At 44.8% G+C, this 23,596-nt stretch overlaps 1 protein-coding gene across 12 annotated transcripts in view; it reads left to right on the top strand.

Annotated features, from left to right (window-relative positions):
* ST3GAL3 (ST3 beta-galactoside alpha-2,3-sialyltransferase 3) overlaps nt 1-23,596 on the top strand; it is a 267,669-nt gene that overhangs the window by 15,308 nt on the left and 228,765 nt on the right. For 3 of the 12 annotated variants that reach the window (XM_059727711.1, XM_059727715.1, XM_059727717.1), the window contains exons 1-2: nt 561-905; nt 2,741-2,885. In XM_059727711.1, the coding sequence (XP_059583694.1) occupies nt 2,771-2,885 (115 nt within the window). In that variant the 5' untranslated portion in view covers nt 561-905; nt 2,741-2,770. Of the gene's footprint in view, nt 1-436; nt 516-560; nt 906-2,740; nt 2,886-10,913; nt 10,957-11,273; nt 11,424-23,596 lie in introns of those variants that run through there. The other 9 variants (XM_059727706.1, XM_059727714.1, XM_059727709.1 and 6 more) reach the window with 7 other exon arrangements.

The raw sequence follows: 23,596 nt of genomic DNA on the forward strand, positions 1-23,596 counted from the left end.
AGCCCCCGTGGGATGGAGCGGGTCTGGCTCCCGCGTGGCCGTGCACGACAGGATGGCTCGGGTCCCTGCGTGACTGTGGGGTGGCCCTCGCAGGTCACACGTGACCGTGGGGGGGCAGCCCCGGGCCACGCGGCACAGTGGGGCGGGGGGGGTCCCAGCCCACGCGTGACCCTGGCGCGGGCCCGCGCGAGTCCCGGCGTCCCGCGTGGGCACTGAGCAGCGAAGCGCGCCCTGCCCCCGAGGGGGCGTGGCCGCCTCGTCCCCCCCCAGCTGCCCGATTGGCTCCGGCGACTGTCTCCTGGCGCGGCCCGCCATTGGCCCGCGCGAAGACCCCCGCGGCCCGCCATTGGTCGGCGGCGCGCCCCTCCCCCGGCCGCCGTCCGCCCCGCATTGGCCACGCGCCGCCCCGCCCCGCCGCCCGATTGGTCGGCGCCCGCTCCCCTCAGGCCGGCCGGCGCCCGTCGCGCTGCGGTGCCCGGCATGGCGGCGCCCGCGGGGCCGGGCCCGGGGCCGCGGTGAGGAGCGCGGGCGGGCCGGGGCGGGGCCGGGGCGGCGGGGGTGGGGGTCCCCTTGGTCCCGTCGGTCCCGTCCCGTTCCGCGGCCTCAAGCGTCGCCTTCCCTCAGCTCAGCGCGGGGCACCGCGGGCCGGGCCGGGCCGGGCCGGGCGGGGAGGCCCGAGGAGGTGACATCCTGTCATGGTCACGGTCACAGTCACGGTCACCCTGGCGTCGCCACGGCGCTAACAGCAGACCCGGCGCTGGCTCCACGACGGGCAGGACGGCAGGATGCTCCGGTCGCCTGCGTCCCCCCGCGGCGGCGGCGAGTCGCACGAAGACGGGCCAGAGCGCCCTGCGCGACAGTCACGGGCAGGCCGGACGGGCCCGGGCCCCGACGAGCCGGACCAGGTGCTTGTGCCGGCGGGGACAGCGATCGCACCGGCTGCCGCGGCTGCGGAGCACACGGGCGCATCCCTCAGAGCTGCTGGATGAGGCGCTCGGGGTCGGGTTTCTGTAGCCGTCTCCTTTACGGAGGCTGTGTGGGGAGGGGAGGAGCGGGAGCCCTGCGGACGAGCACGGGGTGCTGATCGGTGCCAGGCGGCCCCCCAAACCCTCGCCGGCGGGGCTTGGACGTGCACAGTGCGGCCAGCCCGGATGGGAGTCCTCCCCTCCCTCCAGGCGCGTGTCCGTGGGACCCTGGTGGAGGTGGAGGACACCCTGGCGATCACGGTCCGGTCCCCAGGATGGCGGCGCGGGACTTCCCTGGTGTGGCCAACTACGCTTGAAACCAGCGCCTGGGAAAACAGCTTGAAAATGTGTCGGATGCTGATTCCCGAAGTCACGACACGCGAGGCAGGGGTGCCGTCGGGGCGGTGTAGGGGTGCCAACCGCGTACGAAGCCCAGCTCGGCCAGGCCCGTTGCTGAGAGGGGTAGCGAGGTGTCTCTCGTGGCGCTTTCCCCAGCACTGCCCTTGTCTTTCGTGTTAGCCTGCAGCTGGCGGGTGTCAGATGCGACCCGTATCGGTCGCTGTCAGCGTGTTCGTACCCGTAGAAGTGCATCCACATTTCTTTTCCCCTGAACGGGCAGTGGCTGATTCAGCATCTTGGATGTTTTAATTTTGCTCAGCTGGAACCAAGGACACATTTGATTGCAGTCACTTAGCATGAGACATTGAGAAGGCGAATACCTCCTTTCCCCCAGGTGATATCCTCAGCGGGGCCACGCAGCGTGCTAGGCGTGTGCCTTCTGTCACAAACTGCTAGCAGCCCTCCCCGCGCTGTTGTGCTCAGGTGCTTCAGTCTTTCCCTTACAGAGCCTGTCTCTAGGGAAGAAATGGGAAATTCCATTTTACGGTCTACCCAACCTGTGCCCTATCTGCCGTGGCTGTCAATAAGGCAGCTAATTGTTCCAGGGTGTTTTGGTATTTTTGCATATTTTTTCCATCAGGTTATTGTGCATCAACTTGCTCCATATAGGTTGTCAACTGGCCCTTGGATAGTGAAGAGGTCTGGTCACTTGATCAAGCTGATTTCCTAGAGGTGACATTCTCTGCCTCCTGTTGCCCATCTTCTGAACCCTCCATTTTTCCAGTTGTTTCCATTTCCCATCTAATTTAAGTATCCTGTTGGTATAGAATGTCTAAGGAAAACCGTTATATTGATTTAAACATCTTTCGCAACTACGTCTGCCGAAGTCCTTGCAAGCGGTGTTCTGTGCTGCCTCCTGCTGGTAACACTAATAAAGCTAAATTATAAGCAAGCGAGTTTTCAGATACTTTGTTAATTAAGAAGCTTGAGGCAGGCCTGTGGGAGTAGTCCAGGTAAATAGAGCCAGTTGGTCCACAGGCTGTAATAACCTAACCTTTGTTGTCTTTTTGGTGTTGATGCCCTCCTGTGCCTCCTTAGTAGGAGGAAAAATCAGTCTGCTCAGAGTCTTGCTAGCTGTCATAATCTGAGGGGGTATTTTATGCGGGGGACTGGTTGTACGAGCCTAATAAACAAAACTGCTGCCTCCTAATGGTGCTGTCTTCTACGAGTTCTCTAGAATGACATTTGTGATCACAACCAAGATAAATTTGCTTGAAACAACAGTGTTAGTTTCAGTGGCACACCCTGGATCATGTGCCTCACTGAGGAGAATCCTGACTTGTGTCACTGCTTTCTTGCATTTGTGTAGCACTTGCTCCTGAGAGGATGAATGCTGAGCTAGATGGTTCGAGCCTCAAACTGTTTTTCTCCTCCAGGTCATGTAGAAGAGCAGATTTAATGTGAAGATGGGACTGCTGGTGTTTATGCGTAACCTGCTGCTAGCCCTCTGTCTCTTTCTGGTGCTGGGATTTCTTTATTACTCTGCTTGGAAGCTGCATCTTCTCAGATGGGAGGACTCAAGTGAGTATAATTATAGTAACCCTCTCTACTCTCTATCAAACAGTTGCCTGGTGAGCTCATTTTAATTATTTATTTGTATCAAGTCTATCAGTATTAGGAGACAGGAATAAGTCCAGTCAGTTGCTGGAGTTTTCAGTGTCCTGTAGGGGCTGAATTTTAGAGTATTTGGTATGCTGCATGGCTCTGTGTTGACCAGGTGGTATAAGAGAAGAGCTGACACATTCTAAATATACCATTATCGGCTTTCAGTTCTTTGGTTTATTTCTGGATATGAGATCCTCGCTTTTATTCTGTTCAAGCTAAGTGAAGTTCTGGGGTCAAGATTTTTCTACCTGTGTTTCTGAATAATTTGGCAGCTTTTGATTTTTGTCAAAAGGCTGAGGTAAGGGGCTTTCTCTTTCAGTGCTTTTGATTTCTGTCACTAGGCTCTCTTTTCTTTCTTTAGATTCCTGCATTGTTTATTCAATCCCTCTTATACTTCCCAGTTATCTTAATTTTTCCTTTCTTTGACACCTTTGCTACTAACTAGCTCTTCATCATCTAAAAGGACCATTTCCTCCATCCATCTGAAACAAGCTGCTGTGCTTATTTTTAAATTATGAAAACAGTTGTCCACATACATACTTCCTATTTTAATATTCCTTGGCATATTACTTGCAGTTGCTCCTACATCACAATTTTTCATATTTCTTTTCTTCCACATCTCTAGGCTCCTCACGTATTATTGTGGTCATGCACCATTAGAAATATTGTATGATGACAGAGTCAGTGAGCAACAGGTGTCCTCTTCCATGTTTCAACATCATTCAAACAAGTCATGCCTGTGAGTTTGCTTTGAACTTGTCCAGTGTTTGAGCAGGTGCCAGAAGAGATTTTTAGGTCGTAACACCCTCTTGGGTAGGGAGTCTGTCTCCATATGTGTGTGTTCAATCCCCACAGGAGAGTGGGGATGTGAATCTCCATTAGAGCCTTGAGTGCTGCTTTTGCTGTGACTAGTAACCTGTGGGAAAGCTTTTTGTGTGAAAGAAACAAGTACAAGTTACTTTAAAATAAAAAGAGCTGTCACACGAGGCTGTGGCACAGTGCATCAAGCAAATCCTTGACATCCTCTATTTATTCTGTAGTACCAGGTAGTGCACTGAGGTTTTTCCCAAGTCTGTAGAATGGCTTAGTTCATGCCTGAACCTGTCACAATCTGAACTTCGTAGGTGCTGTTTGCTTACTCTAGGGGTCTTTGTTTGATGTTTCATGACAGGGGCTTGGCATGAATCTGAATTTTAGTGACTTCGTTTTTCGTTGTTCTGTTTTGCCTGCTTTTTCCCTCTTTGTATACTCTTCTGAGTAATATACTTAACTGTCTGCAATTTAATTATATAAATAGAAAAATGCTTAATAGCCTCTTTTGTAACTGAAAAAGTTGGTATACATCGTATCACTGATATGTTGTTTCAGCTCTGACTGCAAGATACTACGGGTTGTTGGTGGTTGCCTCACAGGATGGTTTTTATTGTGTATATAATATCTGGGACCAGCTATCAAGGTTCAGAGGGATGGATTCAGGGTGAAGTAGCAAAAGGCAGGGACATTAACAAGTGACACTGGTAACTAGCATGAGAGCTCTTGCATATCTCTTGGTTTTAATACAGTATCTTAATTTGCACCTGGAAGTTAGTTGACAGCATTTAAGTTTCTTGTACTAATACCTGGTAAAGAAGCTGGTTTAAATTGCAGCTTGCTGACAGTACAAAAAATACTAAGAACTCTGCAGACCCTTACCTGCTCGAAAGAAGCTATCAGTCATGCACTAGCATAAACAGGGAAGTGTTCACTCTTGTATGTGCTTGTTACTTTGTACATTCTTGGGGCAACAAGCAGGCACCAACTTCCTATTTGATTTCCCGAGTTTTGTAAACACTGGGACAACATCTTATTTGTTTTGTTACATTCAAAGACTAAGTGTGAAGCCTGGTTTTTGCACTCTGAAGATGTGTAACATAGGAAAGAAATCTCAGTCAAGCATGGACAAGTTTGGAAACTCCAAAATTTAAGGTTTTCCATTTGAACCTTACTTTCCGTCTTTTGTTTGTATGCATTGTGACATGGTCTTGTAAAAGCAGCATGCAACTGCATATTTAAAGAGCCCTGCCTCATTCAGGTTGTAAATTGAATGATGCTTGGGGGATTCATTGGCTGTTTCTTAAGAAACTAACTTAAGAAATTACTTCTCAGCCTTTTGGCCAAGATCAAGTGTATATCTTTTTGGTTTTTTTCTTTTTTTATTCAGTGTATAGCCTCTGCCTTGTCATGTAATTGGATGATTATAATGGGTATGTGTAAACGGGTAGAATTAAGGTTGGTGGTGTTTATTACTGAGTGCTTAACCTAACATCTCTAAATATACTGTCTTTGTATTCAGGTTTATTTACTTTCTCCGTATTTTGTGGTTAGTGTCCTTGTCCTGTATATGCATGTGACACTAACTTTAGTGGTTGGATTCCTTTTTTGCCACTCTCCTCCATTCTCTGTGTTGGTAGCAACATGGCATTAACTAACCCTGATCTCTGCTGTACTTGTCCCTTTAGAGACCGTGATCTTAGTAAAGAGGAATCTTCAGCTTAGAATTCAGAAGCGGTGTTAGAGGATCATGAAAGGCATGTACCCTGAACTTGACCTGGTTCACGAATTTTTGTGTGCATTTGACCTTTTGGGTGGATTAGAGCATACGTGTACTTGACTTATGACTGGTCAGAATGGTGATTCTATGAGGAATCTAGCTAATTTGAAGCTTGGATCTTTTGGTCCTTAAGCAGCTCCTATACCACGTGAGAATTTGCTGCTAAAAATATGGATCTTAGGTTGTGTAGTGCTGCCTCAGACTGCTCAAGGCTAAGTACTTGTATGTTCTGTTTGCTTCTTGATATCCGTGACGGACTGCCAGCATCTGGAGATAGGCAAGGAGCACAGCTCTTGTTATTGCAAGGTGTCCTAGGACCAGTATGGCTAGATATACCTACTGAGGGGTAGTGTAAGTGCTGAAGTGGAGTGGTATGGCTCCCATGTAGACAGCAGGTACTGACTTAACTCATTACTTTCTGATGTTTGTTTCCCAGTTTAATTTGAGCTAGCCTCCATCTCTTGAAGAGCAGGCAACTTAACTCTGAATTCATCACTGCTTTGGGTAGTGAATTTTCCTGAATGTTTTTAAAGAATGGTAGTAGTAATAGGAATCTGACTGGAGGGGGTAGGAGATGACTTCTTGAGTATGTTTTGCAACCAGTCAGTTATCTCTTTCCTCCTCCTCAAGGATTTTTCAGTTCTAGTGGGCATGGAAGCAGAAAGAGGGAAGAAGTTATTGGCTCTGGGAGAAGCACATGTATTGGCTGGAGATGGTAGGTGGGAAAGGTGTCCTAGATTTTCTGCTTCATTTCAAGGTGCAGAGTGGGATATACACTATGTGCATGTATCTCCAGCTCAAAGGCTTGTAGAAAGGAAGTGGCTTATTCATGTCTGGGTTGACCAGAATCTGGAATAGACTTTCCAAGGAGGTGGTGCAGTCCCCAACCTTGGAAGTCTTCAGGGGGAGACTGGACAGACACCTTGCTAGGATCACTTGATCACAGCAGTATTCCTGCCCAGAGCAGAGAGGTTGGAGTTGATTTTTCAAGGTCCCTTCTAGCCCTTCATTTCTATGATTCCTGATGAGTGGGACTACCTGTTAGAGATGAATATATCCCAGGGAAAAAAAAAATATAGATAGATGAGCCTTCCTCCTATACCCCATCGTGTCTAGTTGAAGTGATTCTGGACTCTGGAATAGACAGGTCTCACGGTCATGTTTAGGTCCCTGCACCACAGTTGGAACAGCTTTAGAAATTCATAAGATATATACCTTGCATCTACATAAGGGGAAACACTTCTGCATGCAAAGCTAATGCTTTGTTTAAGGGCTAGCTTTGGGACTGACCATTCCTTTCCAGTAGATATTGGTGCTTAAGTCTGTGGTAGCACCAGCAGGTGAATTGGAGATTTGTGTTAAGTGTTTGTTTGTAGAGATGCACCGATACATCATCCCATATTGGATCAGCACTGATATAAGGAAAATTTACTGCATCGGCAGTTGGCTTTTTTGGGCTGATGTGGCCAATAAAGTTGCTGATTAAATGCCCTGTGCATGTGTGCAGTCATAGCCCAGCACACAGGCGGCCAGGAGTGCAGTCTGGCAACCTGGAGAGCAGCCGGGTCTGGCTGGTAAGTCTGTTGCAAGGGAAGGGGCATTTGCGGGGGGTGTAGATTGAGACCCCAGTAGTGAGGGAGGGAATAGGGCTGGGGTAGGTGCTGCATAGCCGAGGTGGGGTGTGGGACACTGGGGGGTGTGGGGAGGGGTGGTGGCTCCTGCCACTACACGCACCCTGGAAGGGCATGAGGGGTGTGTGCCTTTGGATCTGCGTGTAGGGTGAGGGTGGGCTGCTGCTGTGGGCCTGGGCTGGGGCTCTTCCCAGTAGGGGGAGAGTCAGGGCTGCACTCAGGACAGGTGGTGGCAGTGCTGTTACGGGGCACCTATGGCTAATTTTGGGGTGACTGCAGCCTCCCATAGGCCCCCTCCCAGTGCTTCCGCTGCCTGCCCTGAGTGCAGCCTGGCCCAATCCCCACCCCCACTGGGAAGAGCATGGAGCCTGCCCCAGCTCCAGCTTGCAGTGGCATCCCACCCTCACCCCATGCACAGATATGGGGGTACCCCCCCTCATGCTCTTCCAGGGTGCATGCAGCAGCAAGAGCCATGCCCACCTTCCCCCCACACGGCACCTCCTGAATGAGCCATTTGCAGCTCCATCCTGCACTCTGCCGCGGCTCCTGCCCCTGCCCCACTCCCTCCCTCATCACAGGGGCATTGATCTGCCCTTCCCCCACAGTGCCTCTTGCCTTCCCCCACAGCAGACTTACCAGCCAGACACTGGTCTCCAAGCTGCCCGGCTGCATATTGGCAATTGGCTCAGTATCGGCCTATATGGCTCGTTAAAAATTGGCCATCAGTATTGGCCCAAGAAATCTCTATTGGTGCACCCCTATTTGTTTGTATTTTCCTAACCTTGCTCTTAGGAAGTACAAAGTGGAGCTGTAGAAAATGGGCTCAAATACATAAGCAGCCATGTTTGCAGAGTGACTTTTAAAAGCTACATGGATGAATGTTTGAAACCTCTGAGATGAGCAGAAATATGTTGCCCCCGTCCCATAGCCCTACTGTGATTATATCTGATATTTATAGCTCAATAACGGTATGCTATAAAGGGCATCAACTTGGAGGAATACATCCTTAGGCTTGTTAATGAAAGAGAGAGTTTTGTCTTGTTAAAATGATAATAAAATGGATCTTAGCTGCTGCTACTGCAGTTTATACAATAGGCACTCCAGGAGAAGGGATGAGATCAACTTGAGAACATCCTTACTGTTCAGGAATTGATGATCTCCCAGAATTTCTAAGGTGGTTTGCCCTCTTGGGTCATTTAGAATCTGAGAAGGGAGGAAGGGTGGCAGTCAGTATGATGCTATTTTCTTTTTGTCGTAAGCTTTTTATCAATATCGGCTATAAAAACAGCCTGTTCTGTGCTTAAGGGGCTCTTGACAAAACCTAAGAAGTCAATATAATTTGTAATACTGGAGATGTTTGGCTCTGCAAACCCTTAGTTGGCTTGAAATAATTCCTTACAGATACTGGCTGAGATACTGAAAACAGCAAATATATGCTCACTCTCTACCTATGAGTAGCTTTTTTTCAACTCTCTTTCATTGAAAATAGAGTTAGGAATGAAAATAAGAGGAATAGATTTTTTGGATTTTCTTACAGATATTCTGAATCCTAATTTTATTTTTCCTTTGGGTGTCTGTTTCTATGGGAACAGAAATGATACGCGCACACAGACAGCTGAAGCTGACTAGGCAGGTTCTGGTTTGGCTTCTGTGTCCATGGAAACCAGCACCAGAGCATCTCCAATAAGGTTAGGCTGTTGAAAAAAGGGAATTATAAAAACCTTTAATTTTATGGTACTCGGTGACTTTTTTTTTTCTTTTCCTTCAATATGAAATGGCATTTTTTTTACCTTATAGAGTCTCTTAAATGATTTGCATCCATTGTTATGTTTAAAGGAATTAAGTTTAACCTTCAAGATGTGCCTGTCAATATCCTGAACTTTTTAAAGCGGCCAAACACTTTGCAACATACCCGACTTGAGTTTTTGGTATAACTGTATGTCTTGTGCTATTGTTCACCACATGTTCCGTGTTAAGTGATGGGAGTATTACGTACATTGGGATCTGGCTTTCTTCAGATCTGTCAGCCCATGACACTTGTATTTAATGAGAAAATGTTAAATGACTGTGTGAACAATTAGCCACAGGAGCATGCATTTGTCCTTTCAGGAGGATTTGGTGTTGTACATCTTCATTCACTAAACAGCCTGTCAGACTCATACCTTGTGCTCACTAATGCTTTTATTAAATTGTATGTAGAAGTTTATACAGTGTTCCTGAAAATCCCAGGGGAGATATTCTTGTGGTACTGTATGTTTAAATGGTACTGTTGCTGTCTTGGCTTTGCAAGAGAAGAGAGTATTAACTAGAAACAGTATTAAGATGAATCAGTGTGGATTTAAAAATGTTTAAATCACTCTTTTAGCTCTATTACAGTGTTGTAGTTCACAAAAATCTTGTATTCATCAATATAAATAGTAAAATAAGTGTTTCTAGTAAGTTCTCTTAAAGGAACACAACCAGCTGCCTAAAGAAGAAGCTCTTGATTCTTTTTTTTTGCTTGTTCCTCCTTAGAATATGCAAGTATTTGAGAATGGAGGCGGTACTTTTTGTAATGAGTTGCATAGGTAGCAAGTGTTGAAAAGGCGTGATGGTATGATCAAGATTCTGATGCGTGTTGGAACAAAGATTTGCAAGGCACCTTTAATTTTAAACCCTCACTTTTCAACTTGCTTAATTTTCCTAAAAGTTACCCTTTTGACTTGGAACCTTTCATGTGCTTTCACAGCCCAAACCTGAGTATTTTTGGACAATGCAGTGTTACCTGTAGTTCCATCTTCTAACAGTCTGTGAGCACAGGGTACATACATGCCCCAGCAGGTCACTATGGAAATGCTCCATTAAAGTAGTATTGTGGTTACATAGTGATGTCTTGGGGCCTTCCAGACAAGGAAAGTGGCTAAACTTAAACCCCTGAACACAAGGAAATGCAGTTAAGATCAAGTGGAATTGCAGTTTAGAAGACCATTTTAATAGGGCTCGCTTTAAAGGTGGCCACAGACACAGGTAATAAATCATGCCTGTTCTATTATTCACTCTTTCTGCCATTTTACATTCAGCACAATTTTATACCATGCTTTATTCTCCCTATACTTTTGCTGACTCTTCCTGCTGTTAGATGTTGGAGCTTGTACTGCCAGGTGAGGAGGGTTGCAATAGTAACAACAGCTAGAGAAGGCTGTGTGTGGTCCTTATTTTCTGGGTTGTGCTACACAGGTTTGTGTAGAGATCAGTGGCCCCTTTGGGTTTCTTAAATTCGAAGAAACACATGAAAGAAGCTCAAGTCAATTTTCAGGGCTGTTCAAACAGGTGCCAGTCTCCCCTGGATGCCGACCAGAAGGGGGAAGGGAAGTGCTTCATCTCGTTCTAACACTCATCTGTATTATCCACAATTCCCTAGGCATTGTTGTGCGGCAGCTCTGCCCTCCGTGCCTTATGGTTGCCCACCCCGTGGAGCTCTTGTGCTCTGGTCTACATTGCAGTTCCACACAGGCTCATTCAGGGACTGTGGAAATGATGCTGTAAAGGGAATCCTTTGGCAAGGATGAACAGGTGTTAACATTTGACAAGTCCTGGGGGTGCAGGGCTCTGTTTGGAGTAGGCAAACTGCCTGAATGCATGTCAGTCTTAGCAAGTTACTCTTTGACTTAATGTTAATCTTCATCCAAAGAGTTACCCCTGGTGTTACTGGTGTTCACTTTTCCTGCTGATCTCTCTGTATGTAGGAAGGATCTGCTGTTGGGCTGATGGCTGGGGCAGAGATCAGGTAATATTTTCCACACAGTCTTTGCCCAGGATCCCATGGCTTTCAGAAGTTTGTTTATTCAGCATCTCGGTGGGGGGTTGTAGCCGTGTTGGTCTAAGGACATAGGCAGACAAGGTCAACGTCTGCATTCTAGAAAGGTACCCGGCAAAGACGGGCAACTTGACCCCTTCCTGAAGGGATTTTGTGGCAGAAAACGTTTTCTTTCAGGAAGGTGGTTGTAGTGAAAAGGACACGATCAAAGGTGTCATGAGGGGCTGAGTGGCCGTACTCACTGACTGGAGGTAGCAAAGGGAGCTCCAAAGTCCTTGCTCTTCCTTCTGTATTGGAGGAGGAGGAAGGTCTGCTGCACAGAGGCAGAAATGTGGAATTGCCCATTTATCTCGACTGAATGAGAAGGCCCTCTGGAGACTAATTCAGCCAAAAAAAAGAGTTCTGGGAGGTGTGAATGATTTCATTCAAATTGATGGGTAGGTTTTTTTGCTTTTGTTTTTGTTTTCTTTCTTCTTAGTTTTGCCACTTTGTGCCCTGTCCTGGTTGCTCCTCTTAGCTGTAATGTGAATATGTTTCAGTGTCTTTTACTTGTAAAATTGTTGGTGAGGAAGCAGTATTTTATGGGGACACGGCTTAAAGACCATTTTTACTGCAGCCTTTGTACTATAATAACTTCTGAAATATTTTTAGTACCGTTGAATGGATGACCTGAGTCAGTCTTATGATATATATTTTATAAGGACAGATATTTGGCTGGGGTGATATGACCGTGGCAACCGTTCCTGCCCGGTGCAGGGGGTCGGACCTGATGATCTGTTTAGGTCCCTTCCTATCCTAAGCACTATGAAACTATAAGGTCTGAATCTTATTTTTTTCCCATTATTTCTACACTGAAAAATAAGAATCTGAAACCATTTAAGGTGGTGCAGTACTTGTATACATTTGTGTGTGTATGTGTGCATTGCATACTTGTGCTTCAGAGCACATTTCAAAATGATCGTAAACTAGTCCCATTTTCAATTTTCTAACCCCATCTCAGCCAGCTTTCAAAGCCAGTGTTCCCTCTGCATGCAGGTTTGAGAGTTTTGAAAAACGAGCCATTAAATAGAAATTTCTTTACAGTCCTAATTATGGTGTAGCAAGAACACCCCATAATACTTCCAAAGGACAGATAGTTAAGGTAACTGTAACTACCAAAAGGTTTAAAAGATCTGTTTCCCAGCTGCAGTGAGGGGGGTGGGGGTGTACTATAAGCACACACATAGTGTAAATGTGAAGATGCTAAAGCCCAAAATGTTCCAAGGTTCACTCTTACCAAATAATTAACTGGAGGATTGCTGTATTTGAAGATTGACTTCTGTTACTATGCACTTTGAGTTAAATAATCATGTGATATGAAAACTGCTTCCCTCCAGATATATTTCTTCCACAAAACCGATGCATTTCAGAGTACCTTGTGATTCTGCACAAGTCTTGTGATATATTTTAGGGTCCTAATCCTGCAAGCACATACAGTGAGTTTCTGTTCTGAAGAACTTGCCCTCTAAATGGGCAGAACCCCAGATGGAAGGGGGTAGGCAGTGGCATGGGGTGGTGTGGTGTCATTCAAGGTCACCTGGTACGTAGAGAGCAGAGCTCTATGAAGGGTCTCTTTTAGTCTTATGTCAGTCCCCTGTTGGCCAAATCATACTTTGCCCTTAGTAAACAGTTGCATAATTGTAGAGAGGTAGTAATGTGTCCAAATTACTTGCTTGGGCCAGAGGTTTCCATTAACGTTTTGTTGCAAACACAATGTTGCAATATTTCAAAGTTCTGTGTGGATTGAAGTCTAATAAAAATCGGTGACAGCTGGTGGCAGTCTGCATGGACGATGCTGGTGGGTACCACCACAGCAGAACAGTGTGAGGACATTAGCAAAAGAGTCTTAAACATTTTTGTTGGAATGCCACAAATACGGTGAACCACCTTTGTTTTGCCAGGAGAGAGGCTTGAAAAATCCTAAAGGCACCACACTTGATACTTCCCAGTTGAGTTGGAAAAAAAATTTTTTTTGAATTTTTTTTTAGTGGAAAAATGTATTTTTACTCTGCGCAAAGCACTGAGCTGTTCTTCATCCCCCCCCAAACCCCTCATATTCAGGCAGAGACTAAAGCCTGTAGAATTTCTGCTTGATAAGTGAAAGATTGAGGGACTGATAATGGGGTTATAGTGGAAATGCTCAGGCAGCCTTAACTATAGCTCTTGTAGTGCTCCATCTATAATTACAAGTCTAATTACTATGAATTTAGTTGTCAAGGCTTTTCTGCCTTAGAGGCTCTTCCCACACAATCCCAGCTCTTCTCATCCCAAGTGGTACCTAGTCGTTTTCTCCTGACATCACCATGAAAGTAGCAATAGATTTTTGGGTGTCTAGCACTGCTGCTTTCTGATCCATTATTTGAACATCTGATTATGGAAGTTTTGTTTGGTAGGGGCCAGCTTTGCTTTTAAATACTGTTTAAGAACATACAGATAATAATTTCTTGATTCATAGATGCTGGGGTCAGAAGGGACCTCAGTGGATCATCAAGTTCAAACCCCTGCCAGTGGCAGGAAAAAGTGCTGGGGTCATGTGACCCCAGTCAGGTGCTTGCCCAGTCTCTTCTTGAAGACCCCCAAGGTAGGGGAGAGCACCACCTCCCTTGGAAGCCCATTCCAGGTTCTGGCAACCCTAACCGTGAAGAAGTTCTTTGATGTCCATCCTAAATCTGCTGTCTATCAGTTTGTGGCCATTGTTCCTGGTTATTACAAGGGGTGTTGTGGTAAATGGAGCATATTCCCTGCTGCCCTCCCCAGTCAATCTGTATACTGCCACAAGATCCCCCTCCAAGCCTTCTCTTGCAGAGGCTGAAAAGGTTCAGGTCCCTCAGCCATTCCTCATAAGGCCTTCCCTGCAGGCCTCTAACCATACGAGTGGCCTCCTCTGGACCCTCTCCATGCTGTCCACATCCCTCCTGAAATGCGGTGCCCAGAACTGGACACAGTACTCCAACTACAGCTTAACCAGTGCTGCATAGAAAGGGAGCATCACCTCCCTGGACCGGTTTATGATGCACCTTTTAATGCATGACAGAGTGCGGTTAGCTCTTCCAGTTGCTTCATCACATTGACAATTCATATTCACCTTGGAGTTGACAATGACTCCAAGCTCTCTTTCCACCACTGTGCTGCTGAGAAGGTCATCCCCCAACCTGTTGGTGTGCTGGTGACTCCCTGTCCCTAGGTGCAGCACCTTGCACTTGTCCTTGTTGAACTGCATCCTATTGTTCTTTGCCCACTTCTCTAACCTGTACAGGTCTGCCTGGATTTGGTTTCTTCCCATCAGTGTGTTTACTTCGCTCCTTAGTTTTGTGTCATCTGCAGATATGGACAGAGTGCTTGAAATGTTGTATATTTTTACAATAAGTTACTAAAAACAAAAATTAATGTGGAATAAATTGCATCCAAAAGCTTGCAAAGAACTTTTTTCCAACCACCCAGTTGGTCTAATAAAAGATATCGCATCTACCCAAAGGTCAGATACTTAAAAGTTGGTTAGAAATGGAGAGTAAGTTGTGTAGGCTGTAGTCTATATAAGAATGCTTTGGAGGTAAGCCTTCAAAAATTTTGAAATGTTCAAGCTAAGTCTGTGCCCACCTCCTTGTTTTGATCCCACAGTTGGATTATTTTTGTAATGTACTATGCTCTTTCTCTACAGCTTCACATACAGTTTTTTTTACTGTTCCTGTTTACTTCATACACATGTAATGTATTTATTAGGTGTGCTATATAAGTTATTTGAGAGATGCATTCTGATACAGCCACATACCGTATATGCACAAAAGGATAAAGTTCAAATCATGAGAGGTAAGGGTGTTTGTGGGTGATATCTTTTTACTGAACCACCTGCATGGCTGCAATAAAATTAGACAAGCTTTCAAATGCAAAGTGTTCTTCATCAGGTTAAGATTAAGCATCTAGCAGTCAGAAAATGCCAGACTCTCTAACTCGTTTTATTCTAGTTTTACAGAATGTTGTAGTTAGAAAAAAATCCTTTGTCTCTGACTAAATACCCATACTGCACGCTGTATCCCAGAAATCAGATCTCGTGTAGTTCAAGGAAGCGCCCTTGAAATCCTCAGATGTAAAGCCCGAGCGAAACCTAGCCTGCTGTTATGTGAGCTGATTTGCAGCAGCCCCTGTCATTTGTGCCTGTGCAGCGCTACATGAAACTTCTTTTTGGTGGTTAACCGAAAGCCTGGTTTCTGACTGTGTGAATCCGGTTTATGGTGTTGCTTTACCACCAGCCCCATCCTTCTGAGTAAGAGAGGAGAAAAAAAAGGCAGAAGGCAGAGTAGATATGCACCTGTAGACTATCTGAATAAGATTTGTGAGTGTGTACATGCACATGCACACACTACAGGCTTTTGAGAACTTGAGTTTACTGCATCAGGTGCTGTGAAAGTGCAGCATAGAGCCAAGTGAACTTGAGTTCATGAAACCTTGTGCTCTCTTTGTATCTCATTTAGTTAGTCTGTAAGGCGTACATCTACCCTGCCTTTTGCCTGGCTTCAGGCTAACATGGCTAACGACCTCTCTGGGCTCAAGTGAAAAAAGACATTAGAAAGGTTAGAAGAAACCAGCAAGTAATGCAATCAGGTATCTATGCTTGCAATGAATGTAGCTATAATATAGCATTGAAGTGATGTTACAGCTGTAATGAAGCACCTTTTTCTTCAAGTTTAAAGAAAATATATTTTCAGTAACTCTGAAAGACATTGACTTCAGGCCTTTGACCCGTGTCTGGAAGTTTGAAAAATCCTGGTGCGCTCGATTAATTATTGCTTTTTTTAATAGAACATTCAAACATATATTTCATTCTTTTGCATAGTACTCATTTGTTTTACCCTTTTTAGGAAAGGGATTACCCAGGTAGCTAACCTTCATGCTTAGTTCCTCCCCCCTGGACTTAGCTAACATTTGTTAGTTTTCCTCAAGGATTTATGAGGAAAAGAAGTTTGAGATCTCTATATCGTGGCACCTGGGATGGTTTGCTGGTTATGTATTTTAAACCTTTCAGTTGTTTGACTAGTTAGAGTCATTACTCAGCTGTCAGCTTTGCCTGTGATCTGACACCCTCGGCTATGCAGGGAGTGGATTTGAAGGGCTGTTTACATTTCTGGGAAATACGTTCGCAGTTTCTTGGTTGGTTTTTTGGAGGGGGGTGGGGTGCTGACAGCTACTTCTGTTCTCTGGAAACTCTAGATCCTGCACCTGGGACTGCCTGTTATAGCATCCCTGTGAAGTGTTACTGCTTTCAGAACGGAGCACGCTTCCCTCCTATCTTATTCTGATCTCTTTCTGTAAACACTGGCTTAAAATATGGTGTGTAGCATTTTTCAAACGTTGTGAAATGCTTATGATATGCTTCTCGCACTTTGTTTGGAGATTACTTTTCCCTTCGTATGTGTCTTGGTGACTTCTTGTACTTTACTCTGAATTTTTTGGAAGAAGTCAGATTTTTTCCGAGGCGAAATAATCCTTTGTATTAAACCAACTTTCTAGATGGGAGAGATGATAATGTTTGTGGCACAAAAAGCGTCTGTTCAGGTCTGTTTGTTTGCAGACTTGAAGGACATCTCATCTCCAAGAGCCTGCCTAACATCTCTTCCAACTATCAGATTGGTCCAATAAAAGGTATTTCTTCGCCTCAAAAACTTTTTTTTGCATATTCCTTGGACTGTTGTGGCTATAGCAATGCTATGGCACTACTGAACTTTTTTGGTCAGAAACACTTTTGTATTTATAAACCCTAAATAATTTTATCCTATACTCAGTATGAAAGGAATTCAGGTTCTGTTGCCCTGGAAAAGAATCTGGAATTTGGAACGGATGATTGTGCTAGCAACGATTGGAGCGTGCCACTTGAGGGCAGTAGATCTGTCTTGCTCCTGCTTTGTGCCTACTATAGCTTCTCATTCATCCTGTGGCAGCGCAGTGTTAAATATGTGGTTGTTGGGCCCCTCCTGTCAACCTTTGATTAAATGCTTTAGCCATATAACAGAGAACAGCATAGTTCTCTTTATTACATTTCTGAAACTATGAAGCCTTAAAAAGTAATGGCCTCTCTCCGAGTATATTTAAAATATGCTTTGCCAAAGCACTACTAAAGAGTTATTTCCGTTCAAAGGAACATAGGACTGGCAGGAACCTCTTGGATCATTGACTTTATCACCTTGCTGTTGGAGGCAACTGTGTTCTCTAACCCCCTTCATAAACTGATCAATCTCTATCTTTAAAATGAGGGTTTTTTTGTCCCCAGTACTCCTGTGGAAGCCTGTTTTAGAACCTCACTGCCTCTGATGTTTAGAAGCTTTCCAGTCGTCGTCCCTCCCTCACTTGTCCCGTCTAAATGAGGTTGCTGTTGCAGATCCTGGCTCTCTGCTGACTTGGGTCATACTTATCTTCTTCCAACTCCTCCTTTCTCTGTCCCTCTCCTCCAGTATATCTCTCCATCTCATCTTTGGTCTTCCTCTTCCCCTTCTCTCTGGTAGTGCCATTCTGGTAACTTCTTTTCCCACATATTCTTTTCTGAAGCTTTCCAACATCCAGTCTGAATCATAATCCTTTATTTGCAAAGGGCTAAAACTAAGGCTACACGGAGGTATTTCCTAACTTTTAAATACTTAACAGAAAAGTTTTTAACTGTTCGGAGCGCTCAAAAATATAAAAAGGGTTCAATAAATAAACTACTGCTTGTTCTCAGAAGTATGCTGTGCATGGGGTTGCAAAGACTAATAGAACCCCCAAAACGTTAACCCGTCCAAAATCCCCTCCAGCTGGCTTTGTAATCTCCTTGCACTTAAAAGCCAGGGAGAAATGATGTACCCTGCAGTACACCCTGAGCATTAGAAACGTGGGCTCTGTTTGTAGCTTTGTCAGAAGCGTCGTGTGGAAATCTCAGTTATTTCCTTCTTGAACACATTGGGGGAGGCTGAAGATTGCCTGCCTTCTAGAGTGGGAGTGAGAGCCCTTTCTTTTACAAAGGACGGCAGTGCAACGTGTAGCGTTACCGCTCGGGAAAGAGTGGGAGTGAAGCTTGTGTTCTCCTTCCATTTTGTCTGTCATGTCTAAAGCAATAGCTTTTGTGTGGCAGATTTAGTATGATGGCTCAGCAGAGTCTGAGCTTCTGTAGCATGTGTACAATGGATGTGTATAAAAGGTAACTTTATTCGTCTTGGAACTTGGACAAATCTGGGTAAAATATGCAAGGAGACAGCAAAAATCAGCGCTGACTTCAGAGCTCCCTTTCCCAGCTTTCAGGTTTTTGTTCCAAGCCATGGAGTCTCAAGACCTTTTCAGAACTAGGCTGAAAAAATGTAATGTTGAGTAACCCACAGTCTCCTCTTTTTCAAAGACGGCTGCAGGAGTTCTGCTCAAACAAAAGCATTCAGGCTGAGTCAAAGACTGGCAACACTCATGGACATCTGTGCAAATGGTTAACATTTTCCAGAGCTAGAAACAATTGGAAAAAACAAAAGTTTAAATGGAAAATACTGGGTAACAATTACGTACTTGGCACTGCTCTTCTGCCTATAATATGCTGCCTTTGTCGTGGAGTCATCCCACTCCTGAAACCCATACAGTTGTATTTTAGCACCTTCTCTTGGTTTGAAACTTTTCAGTGATATATCTGTATATATATATAGATATATGTAGTTCTTTTAGATGGGTGGGGGGTTTCCCCACACATTCCCAGCTTTGTGCTGGTTCACATTGAAAGGCTGTCTTCACTAGTACTGTCATTTGAGTGTTAGATGATTGCATTTGTTATGCCACTGGCTCTCAACCTTTTTTAGAGTCGAGGCACCCCTCCATAATTCTGAATTTTGTGGCACCCCGTTTCAAAACGTTATTAAAAAAATAGTAGTTTATGAAAATGTTTATGAAAGGCATTACTATTTATTTCTGAAATCACTTTACTGTAGATGACATTTATTAAAAGATTTTTAATAAATAAATCTTTTTTTTTTTAATTAAGAAATAAAGCAGAAACACTACTTTTAAGGCACTATTACTGTTGAGATGCTACAGCAACACAAGAAGTCAGTAGATAAAAACACCCCCAGGTCAGCCCCATACTTACGTGGGTGCAATGGCCTGACTACAGGATAGGGACCAAGGCAGCGGCACGCTTGCGAGAAACTGAGGCTACATCTTACCTGCAGAGCAGCATCCCCCCTTGCAGTTTGGTGGCAGCAGCCGTTTCTCACAAAAGCAATTCAGGAAAGGAGATGCTTGCTGTAAGGCCTTGAGCAAAGCCTTTTTTTCCTGCACACTGGATGCAGAGGCTGGCTGCTGCTTGGGAAGCTGAGGGAGGGAAGCAGAGAACAGACGATGGGAGCTGCCCAGTGCCTCAGCAAGATGGGCCCCTGAACACCAGTTCTGTGCCTGCTGCTAGCCCAGCCCAGCTCAGCCCAGCAACTCCAGGTCTCCGTGCCCACCCTGTACTCATTGCAGCTCCTTCTTGCAGGCAACAGCAGGTTTCTCCACTGGCCCATCTGTGGACCCCATCTGGGTCCAGGCTGGGCTGGCTCAGCCAGCTTCTCCATCCTGTGAAGCAGCTCCATGAGATCCCAGTGCAAGCTGGGGAAAAGTCATCCTGGGCCACTTCTGGGATGGTGCATGCACCTCTGGCACCCTTAAAAGCATGCCACAGTACCCTGGTTGGGATCCACTGACCTGCGCTCTTTTGCTTTAGTCCTTCTATGCCAATAGTGACAGCAGCACATGGGAATGGACTAGGAACTGCTCCATATTTTTTATACCCAGTGGGATGTTTGTGAAGTAAATGGGAAGACTGGGAGATTGCAGAGGAATGAGTGACTTGTTTATATGTTCTTACCCTCCAATCTTTTTTTTAATCATTCAAGATTTATTTTGAGGATGCTTTTCACAAATGTTGAAGGTGGAACATAGATTACAGTGTGGAAGATCAGTTTGAGAAATTAAATTGCTTTGTGTGTTCATGAACAGGTAGAAGTCATACAAGAGTATTATGGCACCTTTTGGTCTCTAATTGCTTTGGAATATTAACTTTGAATAATATCATTTTAATAACACTTTCATTGCTCTAGATTGCTGCCACCTTCAAAGTCATTTTTTGATGGAGAAGCAAAAGGTTATCCTGGATATTTAGGAAAAAAAATTAAAGACCTATTAAAAATTAAAGACTGTTCTAAAGTATTGTGCTGACTTAAATGTATCTTATGTTCAAAGTTCCAAACTTTAGGGGTCTTTCAAAAATAATAATAATAATGGGTAAAGAGCACTGAGGAGTACAATTTAGCCTCTTCAGAAGCTATTGATGAAGACTTTGAATGAAATTAAATTGCAACACATTTAAAACTGAGTAAGAGGAAGTGCTATTTCATATAATGCACAGTTGGTTCTAGAAACTCCCTTCCAGATGCCATGATTGAGTTTGAGAGTTTAGCAGGATTCATAGAAGGAATGGGCATTTATGTAGATAATTAGGACATCATCTAAAAATGAAGACCCATAGAAGGAATGTAAGTTTTCCTGTTTGTACCCTAATTTTTCAAGTCTGTGTTTTGGTGATTGCCGTATGTCACTGGGATAGACTGGAGGATATGTTTGTGTCATCTTTAAGTATTCATCTGTTTTGTACAAGCCCTGTTATACTTTACCCTGCATTTTGAAAGTAACCTTTATTGTGGTCTGAGCATTTTTTCTGTAGCAGGCACATAACAATTAATGCAGGCATTATATGTAAAATGATGACAGCGAGAAGGGCCATCTATGTTGAGTGCCTGTCCTTAGATGGAGCAGTGGTGATTTCTAATATTTCTGCCCGGAAGCTGGTAGAAGGAGGGGGAAATCCTCAGTGGAAAGAAAGGGCTGAAAAACATGTCAGAAGCTCTTTTAAGAATAAGACATATCCTCTAATTGCTGTCTAAGGAAAGGAAGCCATTTAATCACCATAATTGAACACCTCCGCAGTGGGACTGCAGGCAAGAGGGGCTTTGTCTCCTTCAAGGAGACTGGCCAAATCTGAAGAACCTGGTGCATGGGAAGGATGCTGAGGGTCTTTGAATTTTGTTAGCCATGCATCTATAATTCTTGTGCCCTTTTAAGACCAAAATATGTATGTGTAAGAAATTCCTTTGCTAACCTACATTCTTGCTTTACTGCGGCATTTTTCCCTGAGGAAAGTACTGGCAAACTGGATCTCTCTCAGCCAAGTTGGCTGCGGGTGGTGGGAAAACATGTTTAAGCAAATGGTGCCTTGGAAGGGCCGAGGCACTGGTTCTTGTGCCCGGATAGCCGAAGTCTGGGTGCCACTTCTTATAGAAGGTGTACACTTTGAGTACCCTGAGAGACCCAGCACAGAGGACGCTGCGTTTACTGGCCAGACACAGGGGATCTAGAAACACGTACGACTCAGTGGTTACCTAGTTGTCTCCACTGTTTCCAGCTACACCGGGCCTGTTGTAGTCTTCCACTTGGGGTTTCCTCTGATTTTCCTGCAGGGTCACTGCTCTCATCCTTGGCTCATGGTAGTAATTCTTTCTGTTATCTCTCAGCTAGTGGTCCAAGATGCTTGATTCTTTGTGGGTGTCTTGTGTCCCTATATCAATCAGTGAAGATCTCCCCCCTACCCCCCAAATTCCCTTAATACTCTGCTCTACGTATCTGTAAAACTTAAGATTTCTGTGGTCTGAAGATAAAGTAGGTTTTATTTGCCAGCCTACAAAAGTGCCTTGTTTCCCAGTTGACTCTTCAACCTTGAACTTCTTCAGTTAAGTGTTCATCTCAGACTGAATAGCTTTTTGAGAGATTAGGGAGACCAAATGGGCCTTTGGGATCATAATTTTCCTATTACCTCATACTGCTCCTATATTCTACAAACACTGGAATCGAGCCCTCTTTGTAACTTAATGCAGGATCAGAAGACATGTTGGGGGTAAGTGGTTCAAAATTAATCAAAGCTCTATTTTTGATGTTCCAGAGCCAATGAGGGAAAGTGGTGATGCAGGGAAATGAATGGGGGAAGCAAATGCCGGATCTTGCAGCTCTAGTAGGTAAAAGCTGTTAACTTCTGGCTCAGCTCCTTAGTGAGCTCAGGCGAGTGAAGGGCAGTTTGGGAGATGATCGCTGTTGGATGATGAAGATGTGTAGAGGTTGCCGGGGGGGGATGAATATGCATTGTAATTAGTTCCATTTGACAGCCTGTACCGATTGACGTGGGAAACAGTTTATTGCTTTTGAACTCTTTCCATTATCACCACAGGCTATTAGTGCTGGCCACATCTGGGTTGCGATTGCATATATGGAGGCAGTGGGAGTGTTTGGACAGCGATCAACTCTTCAACAAAGGATCTATAAATTTGGATTTATGTTCTATTTCCAGAGCAAGGGGACATTAGTGGCATATTCCTCTCCAATTCAAGAAGTGTAGTGCGCCTGCTGAGGATGTTCTCTCATGAACATATACTCACAGACCACCTCTGCTTTTGCTGAGAGTTGTTGTGCATGGTTGTGGAGAGTAGGCTTTTGTGTTTCTCTGCAGTGACCAAGCACCCACAACTTTATCGTGGTTGGACTTAAATAGGAGAGATGCCATTCAGAACCACTAAAATTCAGTCCTTCTATTTTAAAACTAGAAATTCCCAGATATGGTGGATGAGGAGTTTGCACAGGCAATACTTTGTGCTCTGTATTTTCTCTCTCCTGGCTGTGCCAACAAAGTGCTCTCAGAAGTAGGGGAATATCCTCATTTTCTGCTGCTGCTAGTTCATACATGTTCTCTTCTGGTACTGCATCCCTCCATGTGCTCTACATCTGTTGTCCAGTTTTTGTCTCAGGGCAGTGTGCTATGGAGAAGAGGTCACTATACTAGAATAATAAGGTTGGAAGGAACCTCAAGGCTTATCTAATTCAACCCCCTGCATAAATGCAGGATGTGCTACTTGTACGCGATCCCAGACAAATGCCCATCCAGTCTTTTCTTTAAGTCTCCGATGAAAGTCGATAATTTCCCTGAGCCGCTGGTTCCACTATCGTACTGTTCTGATGGTAAGGACATTTTTTTTCCTGAGATATGAACTAAATCTGATTTGCTGCAGCTGAAACCCACTGTTTTGTGTCCTGCCCTCTGCAGCAAGCGAGAACAGTTATCCCTCGTCATGGCAGCTCTTCATGTATTTGGAAACTGGTATCATGTCCCACCTTAATCCTCTTTTCTCTGAAATGAGCATACCTGCTTCTCCAAACTTTTCCTTAAACTCTAACCCCTCTGTCATCTTTGTTGCTTGTCTTTGGATCTTCTCCTCTTTTTCCACATCCTTTTTGAATTGTGAAGCCTAGAACTTCACGCAGTGCTCCAGCTGATGCTTAACCAGCATTGAGTTGAGTGGTACTAATACGCCCTGTGCACTGCAGGCAATACTCCTGCTTATGTAGTCCTAAATTGCATTTGTTCTATTGGCAACTCTGTCACATTGCTGGCTCATGTTGAGCCTCATCCACCCGCACTCCCAGGTCGTTCTCAGCAGTGCTGCTGTCTGGCCAAACTTCTCCCATTATGTATTATTCTTCCATTCAGAGT

The sequence above is a fragment of the Alligator mississippiensis genome, chromosome 5 (genome assembly GCF_030867095.1).
Source record: "Alligator mississippiensis isolate rAllMis1 chromosome 5, rAllMis1, whole genome shotgun sequence".
In the NCBI taxonomy this organism is placed as follows: domain Eukaryota; kingdom Metazoa; phylum Chordata; order Crocodylia; family Alligatoridae; genus Alligator; species Alligator mississippiensis.